Here is an 18,422-nt window from a genome sequence, read left to right on the forward strand (position 1 = left end):
CCCTGCTTTAAAACACTTTGCTCGTTAGCTAACCTTATTGTGGTTATTATCCTATATAATAAAAGGGTAATATGCAAATTGACCCTAACGGTGGAACAACTGGTCACTATGATGTGCACTGACCACCAGGGGGCAGACGATCAATGCAGGAGCTGCCCCCTGGTGGTCAGTGCGCTTCCACAGGGGGAGCGCCACTCAGCCAGAAGCAAGCTCATGGCAGGCCAGCGCAGTGGCGGAGGCAGGAGCCTCTCCCACATCCACAGCAGTGCTAAGGGTGTCTGAGCGGGCCTAAGCCATTAGTCAGAGATCCCCCAAGGGTTCTCGGGCTGCCAGAGGGCTGGATGACTGCCAGCTTAGGTCCGTTCTCCTGGGGAGTGGGCCTAATCGGCAGGTGGACATTCCCCCGCGGGTCCTAGACTGCGAGAGGGCACAGGCTGGGCTGAGGGGACCCCTCCCCCCCCCAGTGCACAAATTTTTGTGCACTGGGCCTCTAGTTTCACTATATATGTATATCAAATCATCATGCTGCACACCTCAAATTTATACAATGTTGTATATCCATTATATCTCAATAAAGCTAAGGGGAAAAGCCACTCTAGTTGGATGGTCTATCATGACTTATAAAGGAGATCAAGTCTTAGCCAATGCAAGAGCAACTTCCCTAACACCTAATGACCTACTCAATTTTCTGCATTCTGTCTTTAAGTTTCAGCTGCCTGCTTTATCTGCAGCCTTTACTTGTCAGATGGGCATCTAATCCTCTCTGTACTATGATACCCTGGTGTTAATCTTGGACCTCTAGCTTGTATCCCAGATTGCTTTCTACTCTTGGTCACTCTTCCACTTTACTAACTCTGAGTCTCAACTCCATACTGGCCTTTGAGGTTTCCTGGACTGCTAACACTCTGTCCTGCACAAAAATTCTAGTCAACCCAGGGTAGAAAAAACATAGCTAATTATTACCAGAGCAATTCTAAAGGATAGCTCTGATCATATTCTTCTCTTTGTCAGAATGCTTACAAATTAAGTACAGACTTCTCAGTTAGGGCAATTTTGGTTACAGAAACCAAAAGTTGAAGTGGCTTAAGTACCAGTAAGATGAGGAATTCATGATATAGATACAGGGATATTACCCAGGCCTCAATAGCAGGGATAAAGAAATAGGTTGAACGACAGACAGAGAGTGGCAAACTTTTTTGGTAAAGGGCTAGATAGTAAATGTTTTAGGCTTTTCAGGCCATATGGTTTCTATCATTCTGTGATAGACAATATGAAAAGGAATGTGTTCCAATAAAACTTTATTTACAAAACAGACAACCAGCTGGATCTGAAACACAGTTTTTAGGACCCCTGGACTAAAGCATTGTCAAGACACTCTGAAACTCATCTCTGCCATGCACCACATGTCTGCTTTGCTGCTCTCTTCCTACTAACTATCTTCTGTAGCTTTCCTGGTTCTAGGTTGGAACATGGCTTCTGAAAGCTCTGATCTTTCATGCCACACATTCAAGTTCAAATTCTCTCTCTCTGTGTCTGTCTTAATTCCAAATCCTTAGGGTAGGAATGTTGCCTGGCCTTGCTTGGGTCAGGTGCTCACTCCTAGACCAATCTATTGTGGCTAAGGGTCTGGGTCTTGCTGTATGAACAGGGTTTTGGGGCACCATCATCATTATAACCTCTTGGATCAGAATGGAGAAACAGATTCCAGAAAAGGGCAAGGAACTAGGCAGACAACTCAGGAGAGTCCCCTGCTGTATTCATTCAAACCTTTTTTTCATCCCTGTTCTCTCTAAGTCCCCTCACTTCCCTTTCTGAAGCAAAATTGACTCTTTGCAATTCTCACCCTGCATTCTCCCCTATCTGCCAGCAGAAATTCTACTCATCTTTAACCTATATATAAAATATGTAAAATATTTTCTATATATATATTACTGATTTCAGAGACGATGGAAGAGGGAGAAAGAGAAACATCAATGATGAGAGAATCACTGATTGGCTGCCTGCTGCATACTCCCCACTGGGGATGGAGCCCACAACTTGGGCATGTGCCCTGACCAGGAATCAAACCATGAATCTCCTGGTTCATAGGTTGATGCTCAACCACTGAGCCACACCAGCCGGACAATTCTACTCACCTTTAAAGTCTCTTCTAAAGTTTCCCTCTCTTTCTTTTATATCCATACAACACTCCATTGGTATGGCATTTCTTGTTCTGTTGCTATTTCTGTACCTTTTTCTTTTGCAGACAATAGGTGCTCTGCTGACTGAGAAAATGACTTTTTCATCTTTTCATTCATTCTTGTACCTTTCAAAGAGACTCTGAGTTCCTATTGTTGAGTTTAACCATATCTTCAAAGCTATATAACTTCAAACTGAAGAAAATGCTGACTATTATAAAGTTGCATTTATACAGGAAATTAGTATCTACCTTTAAGATACATTCCCAATGTTGAATGTTTTAAATTTTTATAAACATTTATTTCCACATTCATGGTAGCCAAATTAAAGTATATTTGAACAGAGCTAGTAATTACAGCAAAACTTATATTTAAAATTCTTGAATACTAAGAAGAAATAAAGTCCCATTAAGATCATATCTTGTTATTATACTAAATTAAAAAGGAATTGTACAGAAATGATATAAGGTAAGTAATAGGAAAGGTTATAAACTTAAAATATTCAAAGTCGCTCTAAAAAAAACAAACGGCCCAAACCGATTAGTATTTGTGTAAGAAATTTTCCAAGAGACCTCATTTTCTTTGTTTCTAGAATGATTAATTAACATCGTTCCCAGAACTCTGCTAGGCTCCCCTGCTGAAAGGAAGAAAGTAAATACAGTACTGCAGGGAAAACTGGTCCATTTCCACTAAACTGAGAGAGGCTTGCGCTTTTGTTAACCAGAAGCACTTGCTAACGAACTACTATTCCTAAACTATTAGCAACTACATAAAGGCTTTTTATTTAAGGGCATCCTCCAGGGAGACTGCGCTGGAATTTGCAGGTCTGAAAAAGGCACAGATTTGGCTCAACTGTAAATATTAGGTGAACAGAGGCAAAGCCATTGTGTAGGGTAGGGGGTGGGGCGGGTGGGGCTCAGATTCCCAATGTTGATAGAAGGATTCTAATTTCGCTTGGTATTTATTTTTTTTCTACTACAATTACAGTTTTGCTAAGAAAAATAAAATATCGGTTGTGCTCTCATCTGGGTTCTAATTTTCCGTGTCTGCATAAAAAGAAAACCTCCCATTGATCTACAGGAATCATCTTACTGCAATCTCCAGTCACTGGGAAAACAGCGGCGCGCCCAGCCCCGCGCCCCTCTCACCGACCCCGCCACCGCCCTCCACCGCCGCTACCTCCGGAGACCCGGATCCACCCCACCCCGACCGCCGTAGGTCCCTGGGGCTTGCCCCACGCAGATGAACCTGGGTGGGTTTGCTCCAAACCAGTAAACCACAACAGAGAACCTAAGCGTGGACTTTGAACCAATCCCTTTTGCCTAGTGTTATTTTTCCTCGTCTCCCTGGCATCCTCGCCACCCCGTGTCATAGTCTTTTCCCTGCCACGGGCTCTCTTCCAGCCAGCGGCATGCCTCAGGGATTGACGCGCAACAAGGAGGCAACCTGAAGGACCTCCGCCCACCAGTCATCCAGGGAAAGACCGAAACTACAACTCCCATCATGCCCCGCACCGGCCTCCCCCTCTTCCCTCCCCCCTCCCTCCACTGCCAGGGCAGGAGGCGGAGAGGCGCGGAGCTTTTTATCTGCAGACCAGGAGGGAGGGATCTGGGTCCCTGCGATCTCACCCGAAGGGAGCGTTCTGGCCGGTGGCAGCCGCGGTTCTCCGCTGCAGAGTTTTGCGTCCGCGTCCGCACCAGCCCAGAGTCCGGGGGGTCAGACGGTGCGTCCCGGCGCGGCGAGAGGATGGTCATCCGTGTATTCATCGCCTCCTCCTCCGGCTTCGTGGCGGTGAGCGCGGCGGGGACCCGTAGCGGGGCCGGGGTCCGGTTGGCCGGGGTAGGGGCACCGGGTGCGCGTCCTGCGCGAGGAACGCGGCGCTGATCCTTGCGGGTCTCGGCGCGCAGCACGTCCGGCCGCGCCAGCCGGCCCCCGCCAGGTGATCCACTCGCACTTGGACAATGAAAAGGGCGGGAGCAAAGGTAGGGTGGGGGACCCCGGGGTCCTACTTCCTTTGGTGTTAATTGCTCCCGATATTGCACTTTCAGCCTGGCTAAGTTTTGTACGGGAGCTTTCTCGGCTGTTTAGTTTGCTAGCCTAGCTCATGAATGAAACAAGTTTAAGAGGGAATAGCTCTCCACCCACCCTTCCCTACCAAGTCCATTTCTTTAGTTTTATACCTGCGCGAAGAGAATGGTAAACCAGGTTTTTTCCTGTTGTGCCAGGAATTTTTGTACTGTAAATATTTTTGCAGCTTTATGTAAATGTGTGTTTGGATTCTTCCCCACGTAATGCTGTCGTCAGTTTCATCTGGGGGATATATAAGTGGTGGTCTCTTTAGTTACCGTAAGCTATTTTGTTTGGTCGATATTCTTGAATATTTTAATGAAAAATTTTATTTTAAGAAGAGGAGTGAAATAGCCAGATGTCAGAATTTAAGGGAAATTCAGTAGTATAGTTGATAGCCCTCTGAGTGAGACAGGTGGCGATATGTTTTACATGATTAAGACTTGGTTTTCTTAGCTAATACTAAACTACAGATTTAAGGGGCTTTTTGGTGAGATATATAATACATATATAAATACATGAAAAAAAACGTAGTATTGATTGCTTAAACTTTGATCTGGCCAGTTAACTTCCCAGCAACTCAACCCAAAATTTGTTTCTGAAGCAGGTGGGATGGAGGACGGAATAGAATATTGTTTGCAAATCCTTATAAGCAACTGAGGCATTTTATTAAGAGGAAATCAACACTGTAGTATAAAAAGAACTCCCTTTTGCTGTAGGAACAATAGATGGGAAATGCCAACTTATCTTTAAATGCAGGCATGCTCTGGTCCCCAGACTCCTGATAGTTTTGGGGTTTCTAATTATTTGTGGCTGCTTAGTCATACCTGCCTTTTACAGACTTTTCCACTGAAACTACGCTGCATGTGTTTGGAAACCCATACTGGTGTGTGGATACATTTTTTTTTTTTCAAATGCACTCCTTCGTAAGAATGCTACAAAGCTTTTGGTTTCGCCACCAACTTGCATACTTCAATAATTGTTCCAATAGTATTTTTTTTTATTGCACCAGGGATGCTTTAATGGTATTAAGAGGTCTAGGCTATATTGAACAAGTCAAAGGCAGGACTTGAGGCAATTACTTGGCTTATCCTGTCAGTAGATAGTTTGTCAAGATAGTTCTGGAACCCCGTATCAGTTCCATTAACAAATATTTATTTCCTGCCTGCTATGTGCCTTTTTAATTTTAAAATTTAATGTTCTGTGCTTTGCTCATGAAGCTAGACTTGAGAGAACCATGTGTTTTGTTTGTTTTTTAATTCTCACTCGAAGACATGCTTATTGATTTTAGAGAGAGGGAGTGGGCTGGGGAGGGAGAGAAACATGGATGGGTTGCCTCCCATACAATCACAACCTAGGTATGTGCTCTGATCAGTAATCAAACCTGTACCTTTTGGTGTACGGGATGATGCTCCAACCAACTCAGCTAACCTGGCCAGGGCAAGAGACCTAAGATTTAATGCAGTCTCTGACTAGTAGTATAAGCTTGGATAAGGTGTTCCATCTCTGCCTGAGTTAGCCTTCTATAGAATGAAGAATTGTGTGATGAATAACTCAGAATTACACTCTAGCTTTCTACTGCTTTGACTTCATCAGTTGGGTAAATGTGGATAAACCCTAGTAAGAGCTTCTTTTACTTTAGCAATATATATATTAGCCTCAAAGTGAATTTATTTTTCCTTTGGTGTTTTACTGTGATGTCTCAGGTCCTCTCACCACCCACCTGGTAGTATGTGTCTTGACATGCTTTGATTTGAGCTGGAAGACATGCTCTGTTATCACATGTGTACAGCCCATAAACATTAATTATCCACTTGATGGACCCCATCTTTTCAAGTCTCAGTTAATCCTCAGTCATCAAGTCCCTCCAACTCTAATATCTCCTATATCAATACACAGTTTTTCTGTAATTATATGATACTAGAGGCCTGGTGCATAACATTTGTGCACTGGAGCGGGGAGGGGCCCTCAGCCTGGCCTGCACCCTCTCACAGTCTGGGATCCCTTGGGGGATGTCTGCCTGCCTGCTTAGGCCCGATCCCCCAGGGATCACACCTAAGTCAGCAGATATCCCTCTCACAGTCCAGGATTCTTGCAGCCCAGGACCCCTCGCTCCTTACTGTCCACCTGCAGCGGAGGTGGGAGAGGCTGCTGCCACCACTGTTGCCTGGCTTCTGGCTGAGTGGCGCTCCCCATATAGGAGCACACTGACCACCAGGGGGCAGCTCCTGCATTGAGCGTCTGCCCACTGGTGGTCAGTGCATGTCATAGCTACTGGTCGTTCTGCCGTTCAGTTGATTTGCATATTAGGGTTTTATTATATCGGATTGATGGTTTTGGTAATGATAACTTTATGCTTATATACAAGAATGATGATTTCCAAGAGATAATGAAGTTGTTTAAGTTAACTTAATGCAGGAAATATATTAATATGAATTTCTAATTTAAAAGCATTGAAATCAGTTATTTCGGTTGGAGAGGCGAATGGGGCTTACAGCATTGAGCTATATTAAGCTTTGAAGGCATCGCTGTAATGTTTTCCCCCCAGGAGTGGTGTGTTGACCATTGGCGATGTTTTATTACCAACAGTGAGCAGCAAGTGCATAGAAGAACAGATAATTTGATTCTCAAGACAGTTTGATTTGAGCTGAAGTTTATTAAACCTCAAGGGAAGAATGTGACTAGAATTAGACTTAGCTAAGTAAGTCCCAGGAATTTCTAAAAAGATGCTCTGCCCCAATCAACAGTAGATTCAAACTTTCTATTTAGAGTAAATGCTCATCTTACGTATTCTGATTTCCCTGAACTCTCTGGCTTACAACACATAACAGTGGTAGTTGGAATAATTAATGCAAAAGAGTGATAGCCCTTTTATCCTCCCCAGCTCCAGGTAAGATGTGCTTTTACTAGGAAATAAAAATGATGACACAATATTATGGTATGGATACCTGAAAAACCAGATTTCTTGTGCAGCTGATAAGGTTGCTGTCATTCATATTGTAGGGAAGGACATTTTACTTCAGTCCTAGGAAAATACTATATTATCTTGGTTGTATACTTAAAAGGGGAGGTCTTAGTAACTTTATGCAGGAAATATATTAATATGAATTCCTAATTTAAAAGCATTGAAATCAGTTAATTATTTCATTCATTCATTTCATTCATTCAATAAGTATTTTCTAAGTGTTTGCTGCTTGCATAGCTCAGTCTTTGGTCTTGTGGGGAACTAGAGGAGAACAGAGGGTGTGGTCTCTGTCCTCAAGGAATTCACGTGGAGACCAGGTGGGGAGATAAGATAGGAAAGGTAAAACCGTCCATAATAAAGTACAGCCCAAGGACACATGCCTCTTTCAGGAACATTCTTACCAGAGATAGAAATAATATAGGCAGCAGAGGGATGCATTGCAGGATGTCAGATAAGGAGGAAATGTGCCAGAAATCATGAAATATGCATGTGGGAGCCTTAGGCAGATGGCAGGGAGAGGGATTGAGTTAGATTTGGAGCCTGGGAGACAGCGCATAAGCCCACCTTGTTCAGACTGGAAAGGGAGGAGCTTTGGGTAAGCGACAGCAGTCAGCAGAGGTCCCCTTGGACCCCTTTTGAGGAGACAGTAGACAATAGACTCTAAGTTCTTGAAAGAAGCCCATGATAACACACAAACTCCAAGATACTAACTCCAAAACTCCATAGTACTATGTCTCAGAGATGTCTTCAGTATCTGCAGCTTGCATGCTCTCTGGAGCCTTTTGTCACCAGGGAATGAGGTACCCTGTGACAGGGAGGGACCCCTGGTATGTGATTTCAGGAAAAACACCCCTGCCCCCCTTGAATTGACTAAAATTTCTCTAAAAAGAAATAAAGTCTTGTAATCCTCCGTAAAGTTCATGGGCTCGCTGTGGTCAGTGTGGCTCAATTGAGTGAGCATGTCGTCCCCTGTACCAAAAGATTGTGGGTGTGATTCCCTATCAGAGTCATGGCATATGCCTGAGTTTCAGGTTCATTCCTGGTAGGGGCCATACAGAAGGCAGCCTCTTATTTTGGTGTTTCTCTTCCTCTCCCTCTCCCTTTCTTTCTAAGGAAAAAGGTTCATGGGCTCAGTTAGAGTTGGAAGAAAACATAAAGAGATTTTTAGTAAAGTCCACCCACCTAATTTCACAAAGATGGACATTTGGGCATAGAGATTTAGTGGCTTGCCCTGAGGTCATTTATGTCAGTTAATTCAGAGCTAAACGGTAAACGGAAGCCAGGTCTCCTTACTCCTGAATATATTCATACGTATGTTCATTCAGCGATGCATCCATGCATGCATGGATTGAGTCTTGCATTCATCAATCACTGAAAACCTACTAAATACCAGGCTCGGTGTTAGGTGGTAGGTATGTATGTGAGGGTCAGGAGAACAGGTTTAAACTGTGCCTTTAGTGGCACAAATCAATGCTGACTTGGGATGCAAACCATTTAATCAAGGAGAAAGAGGGATTCACTGGCTTGGGGGATGTTCCCATGGGCAGGGTGAAATGCGCTAGACTACCATATGTCCGTGGATGTTGGAGAGGAACCTTTACTGAGAGCAAAAGTTACAGGGAAATTGAAAGCAATGTCAGAAAACATGGAGCTTTGCCCAGGGCTGCATCTATGTTTTCAAGGAGAGGTGAGAGTGGTGGGAGAACACATAGAAACTATACTCAGAGTTGTCTTGCTCTTTGCAACTGTGGAAGGCATACCCAACTGCTTTGCATGATTTGTAACTATTTTAAACATCAGTGATCAGTAAGGCATCTCCACAGAATGTATTTAGTGAAGCTTCATTCTTGTGAGGAAGCCATTGAAAGGAGTTCCAAGGCAGTTAAAGTCAGGATGTGACTGTGTAGAACAATTGGGCATTAATTCCAAGGTGATTCTAAGACTGGAAGGAGTTTGTAAGGGTAAGCCTGGGCTCATTAGCATCTTTAACTCATTGATCTTCAGAGTCATACGGCAAGGTAGTTATTTATTCCCATTATACAGTTGAAGAAACTGAAAATTAACTGACCTGATAAGATCATATACAGCAGAAGGTGGGACCCTGAGTCAAACTCTGGTGGGCAGGTGGCTGCAAAGCTTCTAGAGCAGAAGTTCTCTGTGTGGACACTGTGGTGCCCAGGGCGAATGAAAGTACTGGGGATACTCGATATCCTGCAGTATGATGGACAGTCCCCCATAAGATCTGCCCCAGACAAAATGTCAGTGGCACCTGAGGAGAAACAGTGCCGAAGGGCATTGGCAGGGGAAGGTGTGAAGTCAAGTTCAAGACTAGATGGGCACAAACACGAAATGATCAGAAGCAGAAATATGTTGAGACTCAAGGAAAAGGATGGGATTGTAAGAGAAGGTCAGCCTGGGAAAGCATGTGTATTAGTTTCTTAGGGCTACTTTAGTTTCCTTTGGTAAACTAACAAAATACCAAAAACGGGGCGGGGGGGGGGGGGGGACTTAACAACAGGAACTTGTCTCACAGTTCTGGAAGCTGGAAGTCAAGGGCACAGTGCCTGCAGGGTTGCCTCTTCCTGAGAGCTGGAAGAGAGACTCTTGTTCCTACCTTTTGATGGTTTGCTGGCAATCTTTGGGTTTCCTCAGCATGTAGATGTATCACCATGGTATCTGCTTTCATGTTCACATGGTGTACTTGTGTGCCTGCCTGTCTCTGTGTCTAAATTTCCCCTTTTTATAAGGACACAGTCATATAATTAGAGCCTACTCTCTAATGACCTCATCTTAACTTGGTATCTGCAAAGACCCCATTTCCAGTAAAGCCACATTCATCATGGCTTGGACTTCAACATCGTTTGGGGACACAATTAGACCCATAACAGCATGTCATATGAGGGTTGAAATAGAAAGACCAATTGGTGGAATTTCCCCCCTTTAAATGGAAAAATTTTTGAACAGATTTCTTGAATCTTAAAGGCAGCTTTTGGATATATAATTATATGGAATTGTAGTCAATGTATAAGGTCTATTGCTGGGAAGGGAGATTTCTTAATATTCCAAGTGAACACCTCACCTCAGTCATTTTAGTTCATTTTAATATTCCCCCAATTTGATATTTTTCATTCTATAATAAGATTTCAAACTTGTAAATATAAATATAATCAAGGTCATGGACTCCTTTATGAAATTAGGGGCTTTTCCCCCATTTGTTTTAGGATACTTGCAATAAACATTTCTATCTGAGAAAATGAAATTTTGGCAAATATTTATAATATGAAGTATAAGGTGGTTTCCACATTTCAGAAATGTGGAAAGATTACTTGAGTCTTTTTTTTCTGTTTTTCAAAAATTTTTTTAATCAAAAATAGAAAAGGAAAACAGCTATAGCCAGTTAACTGCCACAATATTTTTAATTTAATTAAAAAAGGCCCGCCACTTGCATCTACAGATGCTTATGGCGTACAAATGGATATTGGGGGGAAAAAACCTCAACAATGCAGTAGAAAGCAGTGTAAGATACTAACTCCAAAAAATATTTCTTTAGATTTTTTAATGTTTAGTTTATAAAAAGTTCAGAAATAAATTGTTTGGGTGTTTTGTTTTGTTTTTTCGCCAGCGAAGTTAGAATTGTGCAACGGATTAGAAAAAGTCTAGTCTTAGTGAATATTTCCGTTTTAAAAATAAAAATTAGCATGACGTACTGTTCATTATATATAAAAGTTTAAAATACTTTATTTTGGAATGCAAATTTTAAAAATAGAATAAAAAGTTATTAGTTAAGCTGTTAAATGTCCATTTTTTAAAGTTACTCTATGAACTCTAAACTCAAAGACCTTTTTAGATTTCAGCAATTTTTCATCAGGAATCGCTCTAATCTGTGTGATTGTAGATGTAGAGTTAATAGTTCAGTTTTTCTGAATTAAATTGCATTCCTGTATTCATTATTTTTCTGATTAATTTTTGTTATACTACTTATCCATTATGCAAAAAAGGACCTTAGCTCCCCAAATTAGAAATTTAGTGAATATTTTTCTGTGAAATGGCAAATGCTTATTAATATTTCAGGGAAATTTTTCACTTCTGATTATGTACAATTATCTTTTGGGGTCCTCTTTATAGATGCAGCTTAGAAACATGTCCTTGAACCTTGCTTTTGAGTGGGTTTTTAGCCCAGTGGTGATAAGTATGTACTATTGCCTGGTTTTGGGGGGTGGTTGGGGTGGCGGGGAGAAGTGGGGCGGGGAAGAAGAGTGGGCGATTGGTAGCCTGTACCAGCCGCATACAACTGGCCAGTCTAGTTTAAGGCAGTGCAATTTCCCTTCTGTCTTCTTCGTGGGCTTATCTGCATTTATCTGCTAATTACTGGCTAATTACTCCGGAACTCGACCGTGTTAATTTAAAGTTAGTGTTGTTATTTCTTTTATGTTTGATTGTTTCTTCCCTAAACTCTAGAAAAGAAATCAACCTAGGAAAAGCACTTAATTGGATGTTTCCCTTTTGGACTCATGACAGCTTTTCTCTAAGATCGAAAGCTGAACTAGATGCTGGCAGACTGACTCTACCTACAGACCCAGGTACTTTTAGGCTGGTGCAGCCCTTGGGAAACTCCAGAACAATATGGTTGGTCCCCTGGATCTGGTTCCCTCGGTTGCCATTGGCAGCTTATTTATTCCTGAGGGTACCTGAATCCTTCAGGCTGGCTCAGTATCTGGCAGAACCCCAAAGAGGGTTTCCTGGAACTGACCCCAGCAAGTGGAAAAGCAGGGTGTTTGCACATCAGGGAATGTCTGCCTTGCTGTGGGACCTCTGTGGGCTCTCTGCCAACATTGCTGCAGAGCTCCAGGAGCCAGAAATGGAACGCTGGCTGGGACTAAGGGCAGAGGGTTCTAAGTATTTCAGGATGCGTTTTCCATTTCATACTGGTAATGGCCCAGATCAGGAAATGGCTTTTTGACGTCTTCAATCTAGTGGCTTTGGAGTGGAGGGTTGAGTGTTAAGAGAGACCCAATTAGGTGACTTGCTTGACAAGTCAGTTGAGATATTTCGTAAATGCAGATAGAATTAAAGTAAGCAGCTATTGATGTACACCAAACTACTATTATAATCAAAACAAAGCAAAGCAAAAACCCCAAAGTAACAACAAACACAGTAACTCAATTACTTTTGAGTAATTGGTTTTCCTTCTGTGGGTTGCATAAGGAGTGGGAGTGTAGTGTTCTTCATTCATGACATTCCCGTATGGATTGAAGTTGACTGGTTTTCTGCTTTGGTAATTATAGTCATTAGGACAGTTCCTTTGAATGGGAATTGGCCATTTCTCTAAGCTTGGATCCCCCATTGATAGGAGTTTTGGGTTGCACTGTCCTTTTATAATTTTTTTTTTAATCCTCATCTGAGGATATTTTTTCCATTGCTTTTTAGAGAGAGTGGAAGAAAGGAAGAGAAAGGCAGGGAGAGAGAAACATCGATGTGAGAGTGACACATCAATTGGTTGCCTCCTGCATGAGCCCTAACCAGGGTGGGGATCTAACCTGCAACCTAAGTACATGCCCTAGACCAGAACTGAACCTCTGACCCTTACTTGTATGGGCCGACATTCCAACTGCTAAGCCACTTTGGCCAGGGTTGCTCTGTCCTTTCATAATAAACTACTTCCTAGCCAAAGTAGGTGTTTGGATGAATATCTGCTGTTATTTAATCTGGAGTCAGTTTATATTCAACCCACGTGCCTACTTCTGCCCCATCTATGGACTTTTTATCATTGGAGGGCAGAGTTCCCTCATGGGTAAGGCAGGGACTGAGCTCAAATCTTAGCTCTGCCATTGATGAGGGATATGGCATTAGGCAAGTAACCTCAGTCGCTTCATTTGTAAAACTGGAATAGGTGTGGTACCTTCTGTGTAGGATTGCCATGAGCTTTGAATGAATGAAGTGTTCCACATAAGGTATTTAAGAGAGTGCTCAAGTACTTAGTGTATGTGATCTATTATTTCTATTATATCATCAGCAATAGTAGTTATAGCAGGAATAAAAATAACAATTATAACCTTGGATCATGTAAGATCTTTAATTATCAAAATATTGTGTACAGTACATAGAACTTACTAAGCTGAGTGTGCATGCTGGTATAGTTTTTGGAGAGTTTTATAAATTTAAATATAAAAAGTTTTCAACTGAAATTTGAATAAATAAACATTACAATTTGAGGTCATTCCCCACACAAACCACTTTGAGTTCTGTAATTTTTGAACATTTTATAGGTAAATAGCATGTTGTGCATGCATCACTAAACCATATGTATTCACTGCCTACAAAGTACTCACTACTATGCAAATGGACACCATTCTTTGCTGTACATAGGACATGATTTTAGACTTCTGGCTTGATTTAAAGCTTCCTAAACTTGGCAAGTCGATTTCAATCCAATGACAGCTCTGGCTGATGGATGGTGGCTGCCTGGAGAGCTGGGAAAGGGGTTTTGGAGCCTTGTCTGGGAAACAAGTGGTGTGATTGACTGTTGCTGTCTTCTCCGGCACCAGAGGAGTGAGGACCGGAGCTGTGCCAGCCCTGTCTTAGACTCTGTGTAGTTGAACTCTAGCTTTCAGATTTGTGTAACTGAATGTAGACTATGTGGAGTCTGAGAAAAATATGAGACACCAAATTGAATTGATGGGTAATATCCTTTCCAAACACCTCACCCCAAATTTTGGGGTAAGGATGATGGAGAAGGGCCAGGATTTCTGTGTTTAATGAAGATGAGTGAAACTTCGCAGCAAGGACAGTGATTATCTTGACTGTGAAACTGAACACTGAATCTTGATGCTTGTGACATGTAGGTGGGGTGCTTTCAGAGCTGGCAGATGGGCAGGTGGATGGTGGTAAGAGGAAAAGGGGGCTTCGTGGGAAAAGGTGGTGGAGACAGGAAAGGGAGAAAGACACTGCAATAGGTGGACTCTAGAATGTGACTCTCTACCATGCAGAGCCTTGGGGCACAGAAAGGTGAGGTTCAGGTGAACAATGAGTGTTTACCTGTGCCCAGCAATGTGATAGGACTTTCCTTGCAGGTTATTTAAACTTATAATGACCCTATAAAGTGAAGTTTATTATACCTGTTTTACAGATGAGAATATTGAGGTACAGAGTGATTAAGTAGCTAACATGCCTAGGATCATTCAGCTCAGTGAATCCATATTTGAACGTCTGTCTTCTGATTTTGTGTTCAGTACTTTTTTCATTACCCCACATTGCCCACCAGAAGAGCCTACAATCAGAGACCTATGAGAACCTGGGTCGTGCTGACCCAGAAAGCTGGCTAGGATAACAGTGTGAGCTCAAGCTCAAGCTAAAGAAAGGGGAGGGACAGGACCCCTCTGGAAGAGTTCCAGGGGTTCCCACTCAGCTGTTGAGCAAGTTATTCTAGGCACACTGTCCCCAGGGCATTTGAAAGCAGTGGCTTCTCTCTGCAGAGACTGGTAATGGCTATAAAGAATATGGGTTGAAATGGAAAGCAAATGTGTGGTCATCATCATCATCATAACAACTACCATTCACACCATGCACAGGAAGTACTCAGGGCTCTTTTGTTTGTTATTTTTATTTCTCAAAAGTAATTTGGCATGGTAGCCGTTCATATTCATATCCTCTCTCTCTCTCTCTCTCTCTCTCTCTCTCTCCTCTCTCATAGGGAATTGCTGAAGTTCAGAAACTTTAAATAACCTGCCTTGTTATAGGTTCCAGAAGGTCCAGACACTCAAATCCATGCCATCCTATTTCCAAATATCCATGTTCCTGAGGAAGGAATCAGAGATTAAAGAGAAATTAGAATAAGCAGTGCTCTGAAGTGACTGTGGAATATTTTGTTGGGTGTCCTGATCCAGATTTGCTTCAAATATGATTCTCTTTCTTTGTGTGATAAAGTTGAGTAGAACCAACTTGATGTGTTGAACTGGAGGGAATAGAGGAAGGAATGGGAGTGTAATCGGGTGATATGGGAGAAGGAAAGGTTAGCCCTGTGGCTGGAACCCAGGGATGGGGTCAAAGGCAGAGATATTTAATCTCTTGGGACAAACTGTAGTGGTGGGAGTGTGTGCCCTCATTCTAGTCATCTTGGATCCTGTGCTCCTGGGTGACATGTACTCCATGGGCTGATGAGTTCGTTTTCTACCCTGCAGATAAAGTTTATCAGTATATTGCAGCCTACTGTGGGAGTTCAGTACAAGAATGAGTAGAAAGTGGGAGGCCAGAGTCAGGGCTATCCCTGGTTGAAGGGTAGGGAAGGAGAGCCTGTGGGAGTGCAGGCAGCTGCTGTGTGTAAAAGGAATAATGTAATCAACACCCACAGGAAGGCAGGAGTGGGTATGCAAAGCCACTGTTCATACACATCACAAAGATCAGCTTCTTTACCTGTAATTTACAGAGAGAGCCTCATAAACTTAGTAAATAGAAGAAATTTTTATGATACAAACAAGGTAATAAGTGGAAAGAATGTGGATTTTAGGAGCACAAAGACCTGGGTACAAATTATAACTGGTACCCTAACCAGCAGGTAGCTTAGTAAGTCTTTTAATTTCTTTGGATCTCAGCATCCTCATTTGTAAAGTTGTTAGAGTTTAATAAAATGCCAGCCATTAATAATACCATGAGTTTCATTTAAATTTAAGCCAGCAATAATTCTCTTGTCTTTTGTGAATTCTCAATTTTAAATGAGCTATTAAGATTTAATTAGCCCTGCTGGTGTGGCTCACTGGTTCAGTGTGGATTCATGCACCAAGAGGTTGCTGGTTTGGTTCCTGGTCATGGCAAATGCCTGGGTTGTGGGCTCGATCCTTGGTGGGGAGTGTGCAGGAGGCAGCCAACTGATGTTTCTATCTCTCTCTCCCTTTCTAAGAATCAATAAAAAAGATTTAATTAAAGAGCCCTGGTCGGCGGTGCTTGCAGTGGTTAGAGCATCGGCTCTCATAACAACTACCACTTACACCATGCACAGGAAGCACTCAGGGTTTTTTTGTTTGTTATTTTTATTTCTCAAAGAAATTTGGCCTGGTAGCCATTCATATTCAATATCCTCCCTTCTCTCTCTCTCTCTCTCTCTCTCTCTCTCTCTCTCTCTCTCTCTCTCTCTCTCTCTGTCATAGGAAACTGCTGAAGTTCAGAAACTTTAAATAACCTGCCTTGTCATAGATTCCAGAAGGTCCGGACACTCAGACCCATGCCATCTATTTCCAAATGGCCATGTCCCTGAAGGATTGCAGGTTCGATTCCCAGCCCCAGGGGCTTGCGGGAGGCAACCAATGGATGTATCTCTCTCACATTGATGTTTTTCTCTCTCTTCCCCTTCCTCCCTCCCTTCCACTCTCTCTAAAAATCAATGGAAAAAAATATCCACAAGTGAGGATTAACCAAAAAAAAAAAAAAAAGAGAAAAGATTTAATTAAAGAAAAAAAGTCCTTGTAATCAGACAGTGGGACCTGAGTTTTATTGAAATGCATTTAGAAGATATGAAACTGACATTGTTTATTAGGGTTAGTGAAGGTTCCTGGCTTGAACCCCTTTTGTTTTTAACTTAATACTGTGTTTTAATGTGTGGGTTTTTTTTGGCCAAGATTTTTACATTTTTACTAGGAGATTTTCTCTCTCTCTCTCTCTCTCTCTCTCTCTCTCTCTCTCTCACACACACACACACACACACACACACACACACAACACAATATTTCCTATTCTTTTTAATCATCCAAAGATCTCTTAACCCCAGTGCCTCCCTCGATCAGGGAAGGGATCTGTTGGAGCTAATTAGTGGTGACCCTTTCATCCAAGCATGTACCCTTGGGGTGTCCACAGTTCTCCGACATTCCCACCATCTTCCCTGTTTTGAGCCATTTGTTACAGGGCTTGTGAATTTTTTTTCTTATAATAGAACGTACTTCTTGGTATTTATGTCTTATCAAAAGTGAGAAACCACAAGATTATATTGAGAAGATTATATATATTTCATGAAAAATGCGAGCCAGTGAAAGTTTTTTTTTTTTTTGGAAGGAAGGAAATAATAGTCCTAAATGATTATTAGGTGTTTGTTGGCTTCATTCCTTCAATGTTAACTGCCTGACTGCTTTGGGCATTTGAATATGTATTCCACTCTCTGTGGAAGTTTATTATTATGGGGGGCACAAAGTGTCTCTATTTCCTATGTGTGCTTGGTGCTAGCCTCCCAGCCACTCTGTCACCTCAGAATTGCTGTTTGAGGTCATTATACTCTAGGGCAGAACTTCCTTGAAAAGCTTGGAGGGGAAGCTGATCACACCCTAAACCACAGTTTATCACCACGGTCACTATTGACAATTCTTTGTCACGGAGGTTGTCCTGTGCGTTGTAGTCATAGAACAGCATGCCGGTCTCTACCTGCTGGGTGCTAGTAGTACCCCTGCTCCCAAAACAACCCAAAACTTCTCCAGATATTCTCAGATGTCCCCTGGGGGGCAAAATCACCCCTGGTTGAGAACCCCTGCTCTGATTGTGGTAGCAGAGAGAAAGTACGCACAATATAATGAGACTCGGATGGCCTCAGAACTGGAGGAGACTGAAGAGATAGATCATTTAATTCATCTTCTCTTATGATGAGGTGTGAGCCGTTAAATGACTAGTTCAAGTTCACACTGCTTGTCCTGATACTTCTAGAGCAGTTATTCTCAACCTTCCTAATGCCACGACCCTTTAATACAGTTCCTCGTGTTGTGGTGACCCCCAATTTCATTGTTACAAATTGAACATAATTAAAGCATAGTGATTAATCACAAAAACAGTATAATTATATATGTAATTATATATGTGTTTTCCGGTGGTCTTAGGCGACCCCTGTGAAAGGGTTGTTCGACCCCCAAAGGGGTCGTGACCCATAGGTTGAGAACCGCTGTTCTAGAGCAGCGCACTGTGAGCCTAAGGTACTGCATTGGGAGTTGGAAGATTTGGCATCTGGTTCTGGTGATGCCATTTAATTAGCTTTATGTCTTTGGACAAGAAACTTAGCTTCTCTGGGCTTCAGGTTTTTCTTCATGTTGTTTTTGTTGTCTGGTTGACATATGTCATTTACCATGAAATTCACCCTTTTCAATAGTATATTTCAGTGGCTTTTAGATTCACTGTGTGGCGCATCCATCATCACAATCTAATTCCAGAATCTTTCATCACCCCGAAAAGAAACCCTAAGCCCAAGC

General features: G+C 42.3%; 1 protein-coding gene across 2 annotated transcripts in view; it reads left to right on the forward strand.

Annotated features, from left to right (window-relative positions):
• Positions 1–3,729: 3,729 nt before the first annotated feature.
• The window catches only part of SH3BGRL2 (SH3 domain binding glutamate rich protein like 2), a 56,888-nt gene continuing 42,195 nt past the window's right edge, over positions 3,730–18,422 (forward strand). The window contains exon 1 of one of the 2 annotated variants that reach the window (XM_081095084.1): positions 3,730–3,968. In XM_081095084.1, coding sequence (XP_080951210.1) covers positions 3,924–3,968 — 45 coding nt within the window. In that variant the 5' untranslated portion in view covers positions 3,730–3,923. Of the gene's footprint in view, positions 3,969–4,018; positions 4,160–18,422 lie in introns of those variants that run through there. The other variant, XM_081095085.1, reaches the window with a different exon arrangement.

The sequence above is a fragment of the Myotis nattereri genome, assembly GCF_964212035.1.
Source record: "Myotis nattereri genome assembly, chromosome: 6".
Classification (NCBI taxonomy): Eukaryota; Metazoa; Chordata; class Mammalia; order Chiroptera; family Vespertilionidae; genus Myotis; species Myotis nattereri.